Below are 18,067 nucleotides of genomic sequence, written 5' to 3'. Positions count from 1 at the left end.
AAGTGAATGCTCACAATAGTGCTTCTCAAGTGACCTGACATAGAAGCACCAAGATCTTTATTTCAGTCTTCTCTTAATGTTGAGAAAGGGTGAAAAGAGTTATTACTGGTTGGAGAAAGCCTGAAATATAAATATTAGGAATCTCACATTCACCTCAGGCAAGCTTTACAAGTGGTGTTCACTTACTTGATCATTATGTAATATTTAGATCCCTAGAAAATCAGGGCATGGCTTCTCTTCTACCTGCAGTAAGTGGTTGTATCCAGTGGGTTTGCTTATCAGGCAAGATGTAGAGTCTGCTATATTCTGTCTTACTGCCAAAAAGTATATATCTGGTCCCAGCTGGCATTCTTGCAAGTCTCAAGGGGCTGCCTTAGAGTGTATAGATACATCAATTGTAGATGCAATCTACAATTACTCAATAGAAGACAACTCTAACAACACATGGATTATCAATAATAGGTCACTGGAATTATCTCCTTATAGCAATTATGTGTTAAGTAGATACAGTGTTAGCTTTGCTTCTCTCCAGACTTTGCCTAACCAGGGTTTGTCAAAGGACGAGTAATAAAGATCAGAGAGCAGGAAGAGCTTGTGAAAAACCCACATTCCACTCAGATTCATTTTGCTTGCTCTTCCTTCCCTGTGGGTTTTCTGAAGGATTTGCCCTTTCCTTCCTAAAAGAAAGTTGTTCCGTTGGACTACATAGGCAAGGTCACATACAGTGGCCCCAAATGATTAACTTTTGTCCCTCCATCAACAGATGGGTTTCCCAACACCGCGCCCTGCCGCCTGGAAGAGGAAGAGGAACCAGAGCCTGGAGGGTCCGCAGAGTTCACGTGCTTCTCAGAGGACCTCGTGGCGGAGCAGCTGACATACATGGATGCAGTGCGTCTTCTCTTCGTGCTTCAGACGTGCTTCTGCTTGGAGCCAGACCTGGCGGGGGGGGGGGGGGGGGGTTACAGTCCTGGTGGTCCGGGGAGGGCAGGGGTAACGTGACTTAAGTCTTCTCAAATCCTTGGGAGAGGCCATGCCTGCAAATGCAGAGCGAAGCTGTGACTTAAATCAATCATCTGAATAATTCAGGCCTAAGCTCTTCTTGCAATTCAGGGTGAAGGTGCTTTTTCCTCGGCTCAATGCGCAGAGGGAAATGAGAATTTTAATCCCAGTGAAACAAAATCCGTCCTGTCCCATGGATATTTCTCCCCCTTTCAACTCATAAATATTTCAAAATCTGAACTGTTTACTTGGGGGACTGCAAAAAGGTCACAGTATAAGTTAGGATAAAATAAATTTACCAAATCTACGTGTGACTGTATCTGGCAGCTCATTCCACATGTGCTTCCTGTACCTTTGAAGTCTAAGTATTTTCTTAGCGGTATATATTTGATTACATTGGCCATGTTTCGTAGCTCGATCTCAGCTGGGAAATACCAGTTAAAGAGAAAAGGACTATTATGAATTATCACGATGGTTTGGGCTCTTCTGCACTTAACCACTTTGGAGAAAGCAGCATAAAAAGTTGCAGAGTTTCCATCTAGTGAGCTTGCAAATAAACTCTCGGAAGTACAACAGGTCGCCGATATAAAGTAATCCTGGTGTTCCCTCTTTTTTATATAAACCCTTAAATATCGTGAATGGTCGTGCAAATGCGAATCTGATTTGTTCAGCAAATTTGTGGTTGTTCCACATGATTGCATAAGAGGAAGATGAAAAATGTCCTTGGTTATGACTTTGCGGTTGAATAACTTTTTCTTTTATATGCTTCTTACCTTCTTCACTTTAAATAATGTGAGATAGTGACATTGATGAATGTCGCATGTATTGTACTTCAATGGATCACTTTTCAAGTGGTCATTGAGTGACCATTCGTGCTCACGAGTGCCCACAAAGCACCGTGGACATGATTTTGAGGTCACAGTAATCTTTACCGTTTTCCAGTACCAGTTGACATGCAATGCTATAGTATTTCAGCGCACAGTATAGTGATTAGACATTTATGTAACTTATAAAATGAGAGGCCAAAAATAATCTTAATCACTTTTTAAATTTAATAGCATAGATTTTTACTTGGCTTTCCCTGAGACAGAAAAGTTAAAGTGTTTGGGGGCTTAAGACTTTATTTATTTTTTGGTCATTGTGTTTCATGTCTTCAGTGGAGCAGGTCTAGAAAGAACATGTGGGCTTCTCTGATCAGTTAATTATTTACTTCTGTCTATTGAAGTGAACACCATGAGGCAAACCAAGTAGAAAAGGATTATTTTGTCCACTCAAAAAACAATAGCAATGTACAGGTGACCCAGATGTCATACTTTGCCATAGGTCGTGTCTGCGTTGCTCATACAGTGAATTCCTCTTTTGTTCTAGCAACTATTCAAGAAAGTAGTGCCTCACCACTGCCTGGGCTGCATCTGGTCTCAGAGGGATAAGAAGGAAAACAAACATTTGGCTCCCACCATCCGTGCCACCATCTCTCAATTTAATACCCTCACCAAATGCGTCGTCAGCACCATCCTGGGGGGTAAAGAACTCAAGACTCAGCAGAGAGCCAGAATCATCGAGAAGTGGATTAACATTGCTCACGTAATTGTCTTTTCAAAAAGTATTCTTTGTGTTTAGTAGATATCGGAGACTCCTTCATCCCTGTGTTTAAATCGTTTCTGTTTGGTTGAAAGGCAATTGAAAGACTGCGTGCGAGGGCCCATTGGGTTTTGTTCATTGTTATTGCTGAAGTAAGCCAGTTGCCTTTCTTAACTTGGGAGCTTGTTGATTTTTCCTCTTTTTCCTGTTTTCCCCTGCTTGCTTCTGTTTGCCCCTGGAGCCCCAGGCTGCTGCTTCTCCCGGTTGAGACAGCCGGTCGGCATTTTCCTTGTACTCGCGCTGTCAGGTCTGCCCGGCCTTCACTAAATATAAACTGGTCAAACAGTGCTCTTCAGCACGGAGTCACCACCCCTGCACCCTATCTTCTGCAGATCGTAGGAGCCAGTGCCTTCTCCGAACCCTGAATCTGCTTCTTCAGGACTGAGATACAGAGATGGCACATTAATCCAGTGCTTTTCTGAGAGTCTTACGTCTGAAGCTGGAGGGGCAGAGTCTGTTCTTGGGCCTGAATTACACTTTGTTGAGTCGGTCTGGTTTCACGGATCAGCTGCTTATATGCCATATGACCTTATCATTATCTTATTTCATCACTGAGAGGTGAACGGTATTGAGTCAGTGGTCACCGAATATTTCGTGAACCTCTAAAAGTGCGTAAGCTACAATTTGACTTATTTTGGGGGCCTAGACAGGGTGAGCACAATGAATTCGGTCTCGTGGGAGCCTGGAGGCAAACAAGGAAGCTCAGATGTCCGGGAGCTGTCTCAGCCCCAGGGACAGAGGAGTCGGGCGGGGGAGCCCCACGCTGCAGGGTGGGAGGGAGCGGAAATCCCTCTGCCCACACTGGCCGAGAAGGGCTCGTGGATAGGATGATATTTGCGTTTAGCTTGAATAATAGATAGAATTCTTGGTATTTGAAGATTGGGGAAGATTTTGTTTTCTAGGTAGAAGAAATTGTATCAGCCAAAACTATATAATTAACAATTTTGAAAAACAATTATTATGTATGAGGGGGACCCCAACAAACTGGAATATGTTTATAAGAAATTGTGTATTTATTCTTATATGTTTGAACTTCAGTCACCTCCCGAGTACTCTCCATTTGATGCAATCCGTCTGTCGAGATGGTTTTCCCACTGCTCAAACAGTTTTTGAGCTCATCGATTTGGATGCCTTTTAGTGCTTCTGCTGTTTTTTGTTTCACCTCTACCACATCCGCAAAACATTTCCCTTGGAGGACACTTTTTATCTGGGGAAACAAAAAGAAGTCACTTGGTGTGAGGTTGGGTGAATAGGAAGGGTGGGACATGGGGGTCATGCTGATTTTTGGTCAAACACTGCTGAACACTCAGCATGAGGGGGGCAGGTGAGCTCATAAATCACCCATCATGAAATTGGCAAACACATTGCAAGAGTCGTCAAAAAAAAATTCACTGAAGCCAAATGCAGCCTCTCACAACAACGCCTGCTGGTACACGGATACAGATGGGTTCCTAGAACACTCACCTAGTGGGGAAATCCTGTACTACTAGGAGCATGCCCTCCAGAAGATAATTCCATTTTGTTATATTTTGTTATTCAGGGGTGATAATTCCACCCCTGAAAATATCTTATTAGCCCATGTTCTGGGCTGTGGGTCACCCTTCAACAGAAACACATTTTGTTTTTTATCTCATTATATAGATACATGTCAGTAAGGCCCTGTCTGTGGGGCATAATGCTTACATTTTCACATTCCCTCTCTTTTTTCACATTCTTGTTAGTAGTCTTGAATTAAAGAGCAAGGCCATAGTTGCACCAGAGAATTTGCCTTTTTTCGGGTTTTTAGGTGGTCTGTTACCACAGACTTTTGAGCAGATAAAAACGGTAAGAAACAAAGACTATCTCACCCACTGTAGATTTTTCCTTTTCTGAACTGAGCTTATTTCTCAGCGAGAGCTACAAAAAGAAGTTCTGAGGGAGTGTGACAGAGAGCATGAGATTGTTCCGGTCTTCTTAGAATGATGAGAGAACATTTTTTGCCATTAATGCCGTATCATTTGCAGTCTTCTCTGTGCCTCAACAGAAAATAGTCTGTGCAGCCCTGATCCATTCAACTGCTCAGAAAATCCACCGCAAGAATATAGCATCTGTGTGCACAACAGTGCGGCTCACACAATGCCTTTCGGTCCAGACTTAAATAGAAACCGCACCTCTGTGTGACAATAAGAAATAAGGGTTGAATAATTTGAAGTTCAGTGCAGACCCCATCGCATGTGCTTAGATGCTCTGGGAGCTAGAATGCAAAGCCATGATGAAGTAGTGTCCTCCTGGCCAGCACCTGCGCCCCTCCACATCGGGTGGGCTCACTTAGGCTCACAGCCGGCTTCCGGCCGAGATCGACTGTGCTCTTCTGGCATTATGACCACAGCACCTTTTTATAGAGAGGGTGTTTGAGAACTGATCGTTTTACACACGGAAAAAATTCCTGACCACGTTCGACTACATTTTCCTGGACCGGCCCCTCTGCTCCATTTTTCCTTTTGTATCTTATCTCCTGGAAGGAGACCTCCTTTTCTAGAAATGAGGCCGGACGCCTTTTCTGCTCCTTTAAACCCTTGGCTTTGGCCTCTGTCTGCATAATGTGTTCCATATGTTTATCACAATTTGCATGAAATATCTGTGCCTGAGTTCTTTTATTTATTGCAAGTTTCCTGATTTTTAGGACATAATTCTGGATTCTGAACCTTTGTTGAACCACGCTCTTGGTTTCCAGACCGACTGTAATTCAGAGCTCTCTCTCTCTCTCTCTCTCTCTTTCTCTTTCCCTCTCTCTTTCTCTCTCTCTTTATGGAAGGGGAAGGCATTCAGACATTTAAAAAGAATGGGCATGACTTTTGTAAAGTACTTTGGCATTTACTCCAAAGAAAATATTTGAGGGTTTGTTCGGCATAGTTTTAAGTGGCCAGAATTTGGCACGCTAAATTAGAGAGTGCTGTTTTCCCTTCATATTCAGGATTAGCATTACTTTGTGAAATGATCTTTTAAGCAATGTGCATTTATGCCCAACCACTCTGGGACCTTGGTTCCCCGGCTCTTCTGCACAAAGCCGACCCCCTGCTTGCACGGCGCACTTTACGGTAAACAGTGCATGGATCCCATTCCCGCATGCCTGTATATGAGGCGTCCCCTTTGGCAGAAGGCGTAGCCCACTCTCCCTGTGTTGCCCCCTTCCCCATGCCAGGCAGGTGTGAGACCCTCTCCCCGACTCTTCTGCTCTCTCTTGCCATTCATTCAGCAGAGCTTGGACCCCAGGGCCGCTGGCTGCGGCGGCCATCAACTCCCTGAGGTAGCTTAAGTTTCAGAATCAGGGAGCCTTTCCCCTTACCCACAAAATGACATCCAGAATGCTTCCTGTTCTCCTTCTATTTTGTTTTAAAACATTGCCAAAAATGAATTAGATTTTTAAAAGCTCAAGTTATTTTGGAAACATTGAAGTACCAAGGTGTTTTTGAATGTTTGTGTTTGTGGCACAAGCCAATTTGAAACTAACTGAATGTGTATAAAAATATTCCCTCTTGGCTAAGAACATGAAAGCCAAAGTTCAAGTTGTGGTGAATTTTTACTGCCAAGTTATGTCCACCTCTCCGGGTTGGTCATGAGATGCTCGATACCGTCTGACCTCAAAGAGGCTGCTACCCCGTGCGCTTTGTGGGTCTAAAGGATACAGTGATCTTTCATGTGTATTTTTAGGGCATCTGTGCGCTTTCAGCAGAAGAAAGTTTGCTTTCTCTAGCATGGCTCTGCACACTCACCTCCGTTCCTGTTTTTACTAGGGAAGCTGGAAACTATAAAACTGTAACAACAACACAAAAAATATATTAAAGGAGAGCAAAACAAGCACGCAGTGCCAAAATCTATAAAGTGTTTCAGTGAGCTGGGGTGGGAGTAAGGGGCCACTTTTTGATGTGCGGTATTTATACAGCTGCCTATTTAGTGGTAAGAATTCATAGCAGCTGTGATACCTCTGAAACAGGAAACGACCAACTCACTGTGTTATTGATATTTAAATGCCTTTTATGTTTTAATCACTCTCTGTACAGGAATGCAGAATCCTGAAGAATTTTTCCTCCTTGCGGGCCATCGTGTCGGCGCTGCAGTCCAATTCCATCTATCGGTTAAAAAAGACTTGGGCTGCGGTCCCAAAGTAAGTTCCCAAGTGTCTGCTCTGCTTTCTTTGGCTGGGGCGATGAGTTGCTGCCTCAATGGTGTGGGTCCTCACCTTCAAAGCTTGTATTATGTAACGAGGGAAGCATATTTGAAAGCCTCTGTGTACTCCAGGCAGGACGCATTTTACGCATAATCACTAATGAATTTCAGGCAGGGCCGCTGCAGAAATCACTCCCATTCTCAAAGTGTGCCAAAGCCCAGGTCATTGGCTTTAGGGACCATTTTAAGGATGTGCGGGATAAGGTTGTGGAGTGATGAAGTTACAGGCATCGGCCAGTGTGTCTGGTTATTTTGCAGCCCCATTCCAAAGCCCTCAGCTCCTCCAGGATGTGGGGGATACTGTGTGCAGATCCAACGTTAGTTCTTGCTGTTCAACAAGAATCCATTTAGTTAGTTTCTGCTTTGGCATTTGAAAAGCTATCTTAGTGCTGTTCAACAGCTTTAGGTGTTTCTTCCTATTGTTTTTCTTCGTATTTCCTGGTGCAAGCTTTGGAATGCCTATCAGTGTAATGGCCTTATTATTTTACCACCTCTCTCTCTCTCTCTATCTCTCATTTCCAGAGCATTGCTGGTAGACCAGAGAACTTTTCGCAAAGGAGGGAAGGGTGGGTGAGAAAGCAGTACAGATTGAGAGGCTGGGGAACACGTCCTGGCCACACACTAGGCCAGCTACACTCAGCAGGTCTGCCTCGGTTTGAGCTGATCAAGGAGTCAGGCTGTGTCAGGGAAGAACGTGTAAACTGTTTACAGTCTGTGCTGTATGCAGTGTAGTCAGTTTCAGTCAGGACAGAGGCCAGCTGGCTCCCTGGGCAGGCTTGCTCTTGTGGGATTGGGGGATTCCGTCCTGAGAGTGGGTCTGCTACTCAGTTTCATCAATTCACTCCGAGCTGATTAAGCCCAAGGGGACTGGCGCTGTCTAGAGTACTCAAGGTTACTGATGAGCTCATATTCCAGTCGGAGGAAGGTCTACTGGGAAATAGTCAAATTCTTTATTACACAATTCTTTGATAGGTGAAGGGGAAAAAATTGAAGTGGTTGATCTTAATGCCTGGGGTTACAGGGCTATAGAAACCTCCACCCCTTGGCCTCCAGAGCTCGTGGTCTGTTTATGACACTGTTATCTACCAGTAGAAACATGGGCAGATAAGTTTTTCAAAGTCCAATGCAGTTTTCTTAACTACCACTCTTCCCTTGGGTCCTTCCTCCTCCTCATTAGTCTGAATAGTCAAGATGACTCTATTGGAAAGATTAGTTGATTGATTATCCTCTGCACATAAATGTTATGGAAGATACGGGTCCTATAGAATTACTAGAGAACAGGCCCTGGAGAAATAGGTGGGAAATTGGATGTATACAGAGTCCTCATCCTCAGCACCCCCAACTCCAGCTCCTTCCCCTGTTCACTGCTCCCCAACTGTGATATCAGAAACAAGGGGTGGTCAGGTACTGAAATGCAGCCTGGCCTGATGCAACCTTCTCTGGTTGCAGTCAAGGGTGACCCTGTCTTTCTGTGGGGGTTGATACACAGAGCAGTGTGAAAAGTCACTTAGCCAGTCAAAGGTTTCTTCTACAGCGAATCTGAGGCTAAAACACAAATAAACAAATTAGTGGACTTGTATCTTAATCTCCTTGGTTACCATATGGGAAAGTCCATTCTTACCAGCTGGCTTTGAGGTTAAACAAACCTCAAAGGCGCATTCGGTGCAACACGGGTGTCTGGTTTGTTTCTTACTTGTGTGGTTGGTTCATGTTTTAGCAGGGATGCTGCCCAAATGTCACAGTTCCTTAGAGAAGGCTTATCAGCTTTACGTGTTTGCCATTGCTAAGTTCACGTGACAGGGTTAAGATATTTTATTTGGCTATCATTTTCCCTGCAGCCTTGTATGCTAATAACTGTCAGTGGACAGAAAAGAGACCTATTTATTTCTCTTTATTTAGGCTGACACGTCATCAATTTCTTAATGTTTTTTTCCAATTAAGCTATTCAAAAGTTTTTTCCAAAGCTATTCAAAATATGAATAGCTTTCATGGTTTTCTTAATTATGAGAGCAGTATTATGCTCATTCTGAAACAAGTAACTTCTTAGTAATGGCTTTCTCGTGATAATGAAAATGCTGCGTGTTGAAGGATATTGCCCTGTTAATTCTTTGCCTTCAGAATTAACCACTCAATAACCCTGGAGGCGTGCGTAACCATGGAGATGTAGTGAACTAGGAAGGAACAAGGACAGCATGGGCTTTTTACGGATGCGATTCCACTGACTTTCCCAACAGTCCTGCAGGGGACTATCGCTGTTTCCATTGTACAGATAAGAAAATTGAAGCTCAGGAAAGAGAAGCAACTTGTCCAGAATCATTTGGCAGGCAGCAGTGTGGGATTTGAACCCACCTCCTCTGACTCCTGAATCCATCCTGATTTTGCCCTCTACTCTGGCTCTGAGAGTAAGAACACTGGTCTGTTGATTCAGGAAATTTGGGGTCCATACCTGCACCACTCAGCAGTTGTTAGTGGAAACTTGAGCAAATCCCTGACCCTGGCATCTTCATCTCTAAAATGAGGGGACTGGCCAGGAAGATTGCTCAGGGCTCATAGGACTGTGTGTGTATTTTTTTTTCTTTTTTAATTTTCTGGAGAGAACATGTCCCAACTGAACAACTTAATTCCTCAATTTAACAACCTATTTTTATGGTTATAAAATACAGGGCTAGAAAATAGACTCCTTTCTGCACAGGTGACCACATTCACTTAAAAATGAAAAGGCCACCCTGCACGAGAAAAGTCATCGGTTTCACCTGCTTGTGTGGCTGGCTCACTGACCCGGAGCTCAGTGTAACCCTCTGGAGCCGCAGGCGCCGAGGACACCTGGGCCCAAGGCGTGGCACTGTCCTAACTCTTCACCTGTTCGTCTTTTCTCCATCCCTCTTGCAGAGACCGAATGCTAATGTTTGAAGAGCTTTCAGATATCTTCTCGGACCACAATAACCACTTGACCAGCCGGGAGCTACTGATGAAGGTGAGGCTCTGGGTGGGGGTGTGGCTAGCTCTCTGACAGCCCTGGAATGCACACAAGGGGACTGTGGCCTGCGGAGGCTCCTTGGATTCCTGCAGTCCCATGAGAAAGTCTGAAGTGACCAGAAGGCAGGGGATTTGTTTTCTTACCGCCTGATGTAAGAAGCTGGGGGCCAAGGAAACTCGAAGTCCAGCTCCTCGGCCTCACCGTTGTGCAACCAGATTGTGAAACTCGTGCTCCTGTGCGTCCCTCTTTAACGAGCTGCTCCGCAAATGCTGCTAGTGAGGAGGGTGAGAGGCCCTGGAATATTTCTTCTCAGCAAAACATCTTCTAGGATGACAGAGGCCGAGCCAGCAATTCCACGTCCTTTATTTGGACTAGGTTGCACAGTCTGTCAGTCAGCAGTGTTTATTGAAGGCCAGATGAGGGCTGACTTCTGAACTCCGGGAAAGGTACAGTGCGCTTCGTTTTGCTGCTCTGGACGTTTGCTGCATACCTAAGGTTTGTAAGCCGTCGGGCCAGCCTCTGGGAGAAGGCGGATGGCCGAGGCAGGTCCTGTTTTCAGGAGTCCACCGCCTAGCAGGTGGATAAAGACACTGAGGGAGAATGCGTAGCGACAGCCTCGCCTAACAGGTTGTGAGCAGATACTGTCTTCACAACCTTTCTATAAAGGAGATCTTATTATCCTCATTTTGCAGGTAGCCGAGACTCAGGTAAGGAACACGCTCTCAGTCACACACCTGGTAGGTGGTGGAGCGAGAATGTGGATGCAGCCTAGTGAGACTGTAAAACCTGCGCTTTTATCACTTAGGCATACAAGTGTTTCTTCTGTCCTCTTGGGAGGAGGGGGCGGGGGAGATCAGGCCCAGCTTCACAGAGAAGGAGACTCAGTAACTCAGCAAATACTGGTTGAGCATTCGCTATGCAGTAGGCGTTGGGGGAACAACCATATTGAAGGCAGGCCCTGACCCTAAGGAGATTACAGTCTCATCAGGGAGGGAGAGAAGTGGACAATCAGAATAGTATGAGATGTGCCCCCACGGGGGGAACTGGGCAATTAGAAGATAGGATCCTTGTCCTTCGTCTCCTTTTCTGTAAATTGGAGACAATGATAGCATTTAGTCGCCTGACCTCAGAGAAGAGTTTTGAAGATTGACTAAGATAAAATAGTTGAAAGCGCTATGCAAATGTAAGTTATTTTTAGTATTTGGCAAGCCATGTACATATGAAACCAGAGTATGCATAATGGGTTAAAATGAATGGAGTATAAGCTGCGTATGTGAATTTAAGGCAGAACTTGGAATAGGAGTGAAAGTCAAGTGGAGGAGGGGGACTCAGAAAAGGCATCCTGTGGGTAACCGTTAGACTAGTCCTTCCTCTAAGGGCATCTGTCCCGGCCTCCCTGACTGTTCTCCTTCTAAGTCCTGTTCATCCTTCATGCTTCCGTGTCGACTCTCCTTCTGGAAACCTCCCTGGACACCCTCAGGTCTGATTCGGTTCCTTGCACATGCTCCAGAGGAAGCCCGCCATTCCCCTGACCTTGCACCTCCCTGTGCTCCGTTGGAATTGCCTGTGTCCTTCACCTGTCTCTACGGGCCTGTGAGCCTCTTTCAGGCAGGGACTGGGTTTGTCTTTCTCACTGGCACATCCCTAATGCCTAACGCAGTGCCTGGCATGCAGCAACCATTCAGAGACTGTGTCTGGCCACATGCATTGATGGGCCTTATAATTCACGTGACTCTGCCAACGAGCCCATTATCAGCCCTTCTCGGAGAAGAGGGTACGAGCAGGGCAGTGTATGCTGACGTCTGACTTTGGATTTGGCCAAGCTGCTTAACGACACTAAACAATGACGGCTGAGACCACAGTCCTGCTCCCTGCATCACGTCCCCCCTGGGTTTGCAGACTCGAAATGGAAACTCACTGGCTGGAAGGAGATGACTGCGTGGTCTCCCTGTCAGTGATACGAAGCGAGACTAACCGGAGCCACCACTCCAGTCGCAGTAGGTCTGAGTCATCCTCGCAGAGGAGATAGATTGAAGACTGCCCAGCTCATTACCTGGGGGCAGTCTGGCTGAAGCCTCAGAAACAAAGCCACATCTAGCCATTAAAGGTCCCATAAACCTTACTTAACAGTCGAAGTTTACCCCAGTGCTCCAAGTTACGTTTCTTCTGTATGGCCTGAGTCCCAAAGCAATGGAAAACTTGGCTAGGAATCCGTGGAGTCTGCGCACTATCATGAATGATAGTGGAATGTTTGGGGCGTGCGTATGGACATATGGGTCCTTCCAGTCATCTTTGTTGATCATTCTTCAACATGAAATATGTAATTCTGGGTGTTAATTCTCAGCACAATTATAAAAAAAGTGAAATCAAGTAGTTAGGTTCTCAGAAGAACCACTGCCCAAGCTGCGGGCCCCTGTGTTTAAAATGCCGCTCCTGGGTTTACCCTGATTCGTGGCTGGATATCCTAGTCACTTTTTTGTTTGTTTTTTTGGATAATCTTAGTCTTAAATGGTCTCGCTTCTCTTCTACTTCTGGATAGATGTGTGATGAGCCAACTCTATGATATTATGCCAGAGGGAACGTAATAATTAGCAAGATTCTATAGTTTTCCTTTTGTTGGAAAAATGTTTTTATTTTTCTTAAAGATTATCTTAAACCTGTTACCTCCATATGGTTTCTGGAACTTAGATCATTTTAAGCAGGTACCTTATAGATTCCACAAATTTCAAAACGACAGGGAAGCAGAACCCCACTTAATTTCCTTGGTTCCTGGGACTCCTGGTGAGAATTCTTCCTGATTGAATTGATTCAGACAACTTCTAGGAAGGCCTAAGAATTTGGTTCTGGTACAGGTTGTTCAGTGAACCCCCAAACACACTAAAGTCGGATTGGGAGCAGGGGACTGTGAAGACCTATTCAGATAATTACCATTAGCTTCTGAGCTATAATTTGATCTACACACATCGAGAAGAATCTAATGCCTGGGTACCACCTACTAGAAGATACCCCCTGAGGCCCAGGAATGGCCTGGGATGGAAAGAGAAGGTGAGACTCTGGTGAGACCTTTGCACTAGAGAGAGGGAGAGATGAGTGGGAGGTCGTGGGAAGTTTGTGGAGGGAGAGCTCTGGAATCCATCCAAACATAGGTGATGATTAAGGTCTTGGGACTGGATAGTATTTGCAAAGACATGAGTTTAGCAAAAAACAAGAAGATGACTTTGGTAGAAAGAAGAATCGCCAAGAAAGTATGAGCAGGAGCAGCAAAGAGACAGGAGGAAAGCACCAGGGTGACGCATTCACAAACCTACAAAAAGCTTCGAGGAGTTTCGAGGGATTGGTGTTGTGAGACGCTGCCGAGCAGAGGATTTAGGGCCGGGGAAGAAAGAAACTGAAACTGTTGGATTTGGCAGGCAGTGGCATTTTCAGTTGACACCTCATTTGGAAGAACCGCATTAGTTGGCTCTCTAGCCGGCGATGGGCTCTCCTTCTCGTGGAATCCTGAAGTCCTGAAATCAGCTCGTCTTTTAGCTCCCTGTCTCAGGTCTTCGTCTCTCCACCAACGAGAAGGTTGTCTTAGTGTTCTTTTAAGGTCCCTCCCAGCTCTGTTTTTCTATGATGGTCAGGGGCCTTTTAACTTTTCAGAAATCCTTGGTAAGAATTTTAGGGGTATCTGCAATGATTTCCGTACATAATTCCTCTGCCAGCGATGAAGAAAGTGGAAGGGAGTGGAAAGGCCTGCATGCTGGAAGAGATGGACGCTCTTACTGAAGTCAGATGAATCGATTTCTCCAAGAAAATTCTCAAGAATTTGGGAGGACTCACACCCTCCTAGCAAAGGAAATGGCACATTTTAGGCCACTTTCATGCGTCCCCAGGAAAAACGTTAAGTAGGAGATTATTAAATGATAATGCTCCTGATGATCGATTGTCACAGGGAGAATTAAGGTGGATGGTGAGTCCCTGTGGGTTCTGTCCCCAGCGGTGTACCTGGACCTGGGATAAGGCTGGTGAGGACACCTCCCTGCCCGCAGAAGGACCACGACACTGCCCAAGAGCCCTTTGCAGCCGGACGGTGGTGGGAGGTCACGTGCTCTGGAAACAGCATACACTCGGGGACACTGACTAAGGGAAAACTGCAGTGCAGGGCGTACGCTACTGAACTGTGACACGTGTCTCCCATTCACACGGTTCCTGGAAAATGTGACCTTCACAAGACAAACCACAAAACGGAAAACACTTCATGTTCAGTCAGCAAACTCAACGTTAGTCATTGTGTAGTAGGAGGGTTGAGAAGAGTTGGTTGTTACGACAGACCGGAGGAGACAGAGGACAGGCCGGAGGACGCGTTGGTTTGTAAGAGAGGCGGCTGGAGAGGACTGACTGCGCGAGGAAGGGGGAAATGTGTGAAGGTCTGCCTCTCGTAGATTCCTGCGGTACCACAGTGCTGGGCTTCCTCAGAGAACTTCCTGTACAGGAGTTTCGTTTAACTAAGGAATACCACAGAAATAGTCCCTTTTCACAGAACGCTGGCACGTGCATTTCAGGCCAAGATCAAGAAGTCACAAAATGTAGAGAGGAGCAGATCTCCATTTCCAGGATTTGTGATGACTCCGAGTGGAATTTGGGGTGTGCTGAAATTGTCTCCACTTCTCGGAATTGCCTGCCTTCTATCGACAATTGATTTTATAGCCAAACCGGGGCTCTCTTTACAGTGTAAGCAGGATGGGGGGCGGGGGGACAGGACGATCCAAGGCCACCAGGTTTTATTACACATAGACCACGGGTGACAAGCCAGAGGGGACTTGCATGCTCAGCCCAGAGCCCGCTGCAGGCCTCTTCGTTTCTCCTGGCGTCCAGACAGGTGGGCAGAGGGTCTGGACCTGAAATGAGATGCCACCACACTTCTTTCTGGTGTCGCCATTCTCCATCCCCGTCTCTGTGTGTGCTTCCCTTTCAGGAAGGAACCTCAAAATTCGCAAACCTGGACAGCAGTGTCAAAGAGAACCAGAAGCGGACTCAGAGGCGGCTTCAGCTCCAGAAGGATATGGTATGCACAGGCATCATTTTTCCCTGAGACCCGTGGGAGAGCGTCCTTGGGTGGGTAGCTGGGCTCCCGCTTGGCACGGGCACCTTCAGTCTGCAGGGCATCCATGCTTTCCTTCAGGTCCTCCTGTTCTCCCCCTGAGCTCACCTGTTTTCAGTAGCCCAGGGAGGCCTGTAGGAAAGGTGTTACTACTATCTGACCCAGCAGGAAGTGAACACTTAAAATCGCAACCCACGTGTTCTCTGGAGATATTTATTCTGGAGGTAAGGGACAGTCTGCAGCTGGTAGATGTCTGTCCCTCTTGCTGTCTGCCTCCATCCACTCCTGCACGTAGGAGCCGCTGTTCCCTTGGCCTGGAGGCCTCCTGGGCCTCAGTTCCCCTGTGGGAATGCAGTCAGTTTTTGGACACAGTGATTATTACTGTAATCAGTTTTGGACACACTGTAGCCCAGGGAGCCCAGGACAGGGGTGCTGAAGAAAGAGTGTTTGCTTCAGGAAGGACTTGGTCTGTGTCCCTGGAGATCTCATTTGTCCCAATCCCCCAGGCATTTTGCTGCTCTCCTTGCTAACCGCAAGGACAGATCGAGTCTTTCTGGTTTTTCAGTACCCGGGAGCGTCACACCTCCCTCCTCAAGGCTGAAGGAGAGTTCTTATCATCTTCAGCTTCATTGGAGAAGCTTTCCTAACTTTCAGCCCAGAGGGGGGAAAACTGGAGAGAGGAGACCAGAGGCTGACAGACTCCCCATGTTTTCGTCCTGCTCAGAGAGGGTTTTGTCTTCCTTTGGAAAGCTGGACCTGAGTCAGGAGTGTTCTCGGATGATGGGGCTCTACTCTGTAACCTAAAGCCTATAAAAAACTCACAGCCCTTCGAACTCTTTTAGTTGTTCAAAGACAAGTTAAAAATAGCTTTTTAAAAAAAAGAGGATTATTTTGGTTTGGGATGAGGCCTGGTGTGCATGATGGGGAAGGAGTCACTGCAGCTGGCAGCGAGCTCCTGAAGGACACAGCCCTCCAAGGGGTGACCTCCCGGAGCAGGGCTGGCTGAGGACACAGCCCGCCGCACTGTGGCAGCCTGGCCTTTCCCTGGCTGAGGTTCTCTTTTCTTTCCAGAATTTCTGTAGGTGCCTCCATGGACTTTAGGATAAGGTGACCATGGAAATGCCCTTTCGTTTTCTTTTCAACACGGTTAGGGCCCTGGTAGCCTTATGGGGAACAGAGATGATGTCAAAGGAAATTTGGTGAAATCAATGTGGTATAGACCTGCAGTTGAAGTATTTCTACTTTGATTTCCAAGGGCCATTTTTTTTTTTAAATAAGCTTTTTGATTTTGGAACTCACAGATAAGTTCCAGAGTAAGTGAGTGTCCATGAACGCCTCGCCCAGTTTCCCCCGGCAGACGTCTTCTGTGACTGGGGCACATGCGTCACTGCGAAGACACGACACTGGTGGGCCACTGCTGCCCGGAACCCAGGCCTCCTTTGCCTCACAGCACTTGTCCATTCGCGCCCTCTTTCCTTGCGGGCACCGACCCAGCGCAGCACACTCGTTCAGTTGTCACATCTCCCGGCCCCCTCCAGTCTGTGCCCGTTTCTCCAAATTTCCCTGGTTTTCATGACCTTGACCCTCCTGAGAATGCCCCACAATCGGGGCGCGTCTGTGGTGTTCCTGGTCATTGGATTGAAGGGGTGGGATTGGGGGAGACTGTCCTGGAGTGAGTGCCATTCTCACCATGTCCTATTGAGGGGGTGAAAGCCGTCAGCATGACACACAGTGTCCCTCGGGGTGTTACCCTGCATCACTTGATTAAGATAGAGTTTGCCAGCTTTTCCACGTCAAAGTCACGATTTCCCCCTCCCTCCTCTGTTCTTTGGAAGTGAGTCACTGTCACAGTAACGTCTTGTCCCCGTGTGGTCAGCACTCTTCTTCAGTGTGTGGCTGCCTGTGCCCTCCCATGGCCATTCCAGACCACCCGCTGTGCCCACTGACAGAGGCAGACATCTGAGACCCGAGCCTGAGCTCAATAGAAGCCCGTTGTGACCACTCATGACTGTTGTCTGATCTCCTGGCTTTGGGGCTTGGTTTTCAAGACCTTGAAAGTTAGATATTAGATGATGGGCGTCTTGTGCTCTTTGTGTAGGGATTTTCAAAATTTTCTTCATGGATTAGCACTCAACGGCCCCAAATTAGGCCTCGAATGGTCCTTAGTTAATCTGCCAACCTGGCCATTCAGAGATCACGGCTTCCACATGTGAACGGGCGCGCTGCTGCCCGTAGCCTACGGCTGGCCCGTGTGCTCCAGTGCCGAGGTTTTGGAGGCCCCCGCGTGGCAGTGATGGCCAAGACCGTTCTGCTGTGCTTGCTCCTCAGGGTGTGATGCAGGGCACCGTGCCCTACCTGGGCACCTTCCTCACTGACCTGACCATGCTCGACACCGCTCTTCAGGACTACATCGAGGTGAGTGCCGAGCAGGAGGCCACAGTGGGCCCCGGCCTTCTGAACGGGTGCCCAGGAGAGAGATTCACTTTTCTGAGTCCCTACTGCGGGCTCATTGTGTCCGAGGCACTGTGCGGGCTGCTCTGAGGAGCAGAGGGGTGAGTCACGCCAGAAGTGGCCCGCAGCCCCGGGAAGGCAGATAGCAGAGCAGGCAAGTGACTGGTAGAACTGTTAAGGATGCAAACACAAACACTGTGATGGAGAGGGGAGGTCACGATCAGCTCCACATGAGGGATGAGATGGTAAGACCTTATGAAGGAGCGGGTTTGAGCAAGACCTTGATGTTGAGTTGGCTTTGGGGAGGTGGTAATATGCCCTAACATTCCATTATGTCTGGTGGGGTAGGGAGTCAGTCAAGTTTATAGGTTTTTAAGTATTCCATTTTTTTCATATTTTCTGCTCTGAGGCACTCACTCTTGGGCAAGTGTGCTCTCTCTCAAGGGGAAAAGAGGCGAACCCAATCAAACAAGCTACTTGTTCGTAACAGTAGTAAAATATTAAGTGGGGAATAAACTGGATATTGGAAATGAGATTTAGGGATTGCTTGTGTATATTTAAGTTTATCTCACCTCTGTGGGCGTCAAGTGCTCAGCCTTTATGATGAGACGGAGGAGCATGATTGTGTACATACTCAACTCCAAGTTCATCATGATGTGCACGTGCTCATTCACACCGCGTCTCCTGGGCTCCGTGTCTCTGCACATCCC

At 46.9% G+C, this 18,067-nt stretch overlaps 1 protein-coding gene across 2 annotated transcripts in view; it reads left to right on the top strand.

Annotated features, from left to right (window-relative positions):
• The window catches only part of RGL1 (ral guanine nucleotide dissociation stimulator like 1), a 225,283-nt gene that overhangs the window by 185,325 nt on the left and 21,891 nt on the right, over positions 1 to 18,067 (top strand). For both annotated transcript variants that reach the window (XM_024552741.3, XM_053915560.2), the window contains 2 exons: positions 14,781 to 14,870; positions 17,235 to 17,321. In XM_024552741.3, the coding sequence (XP_024408509.2) occupies positions 14,781 to 14,870; positions 17,235 to 17,321 (177 nt within the window). The remainder of the gene's footprint in view (positions 1 to 14,780; positions 14,871 to 17,234; positions 17,322 to 18,067) is intronic.

This window comes from Desmodus rotundus, chromosome 12 (assembly GCF_022682495.2).
Source record: "Desmodus rotundus isolate HL8 chromosome 12, HLdesRot8A.1, whole genome shotgun sequence".
Classification (NCBI taxonomy): Eukaryota; Metazoa; Chordata; class Mammalia; order Chiroptera; family Phyllostomidae; genus Desmodus; species Desmodus rotundus.
The sequence above is the reverse complement of the archived record's forward strand: the minus strand, read 5'-3'. Positions and strand labels throughout refer to the sequence as shown.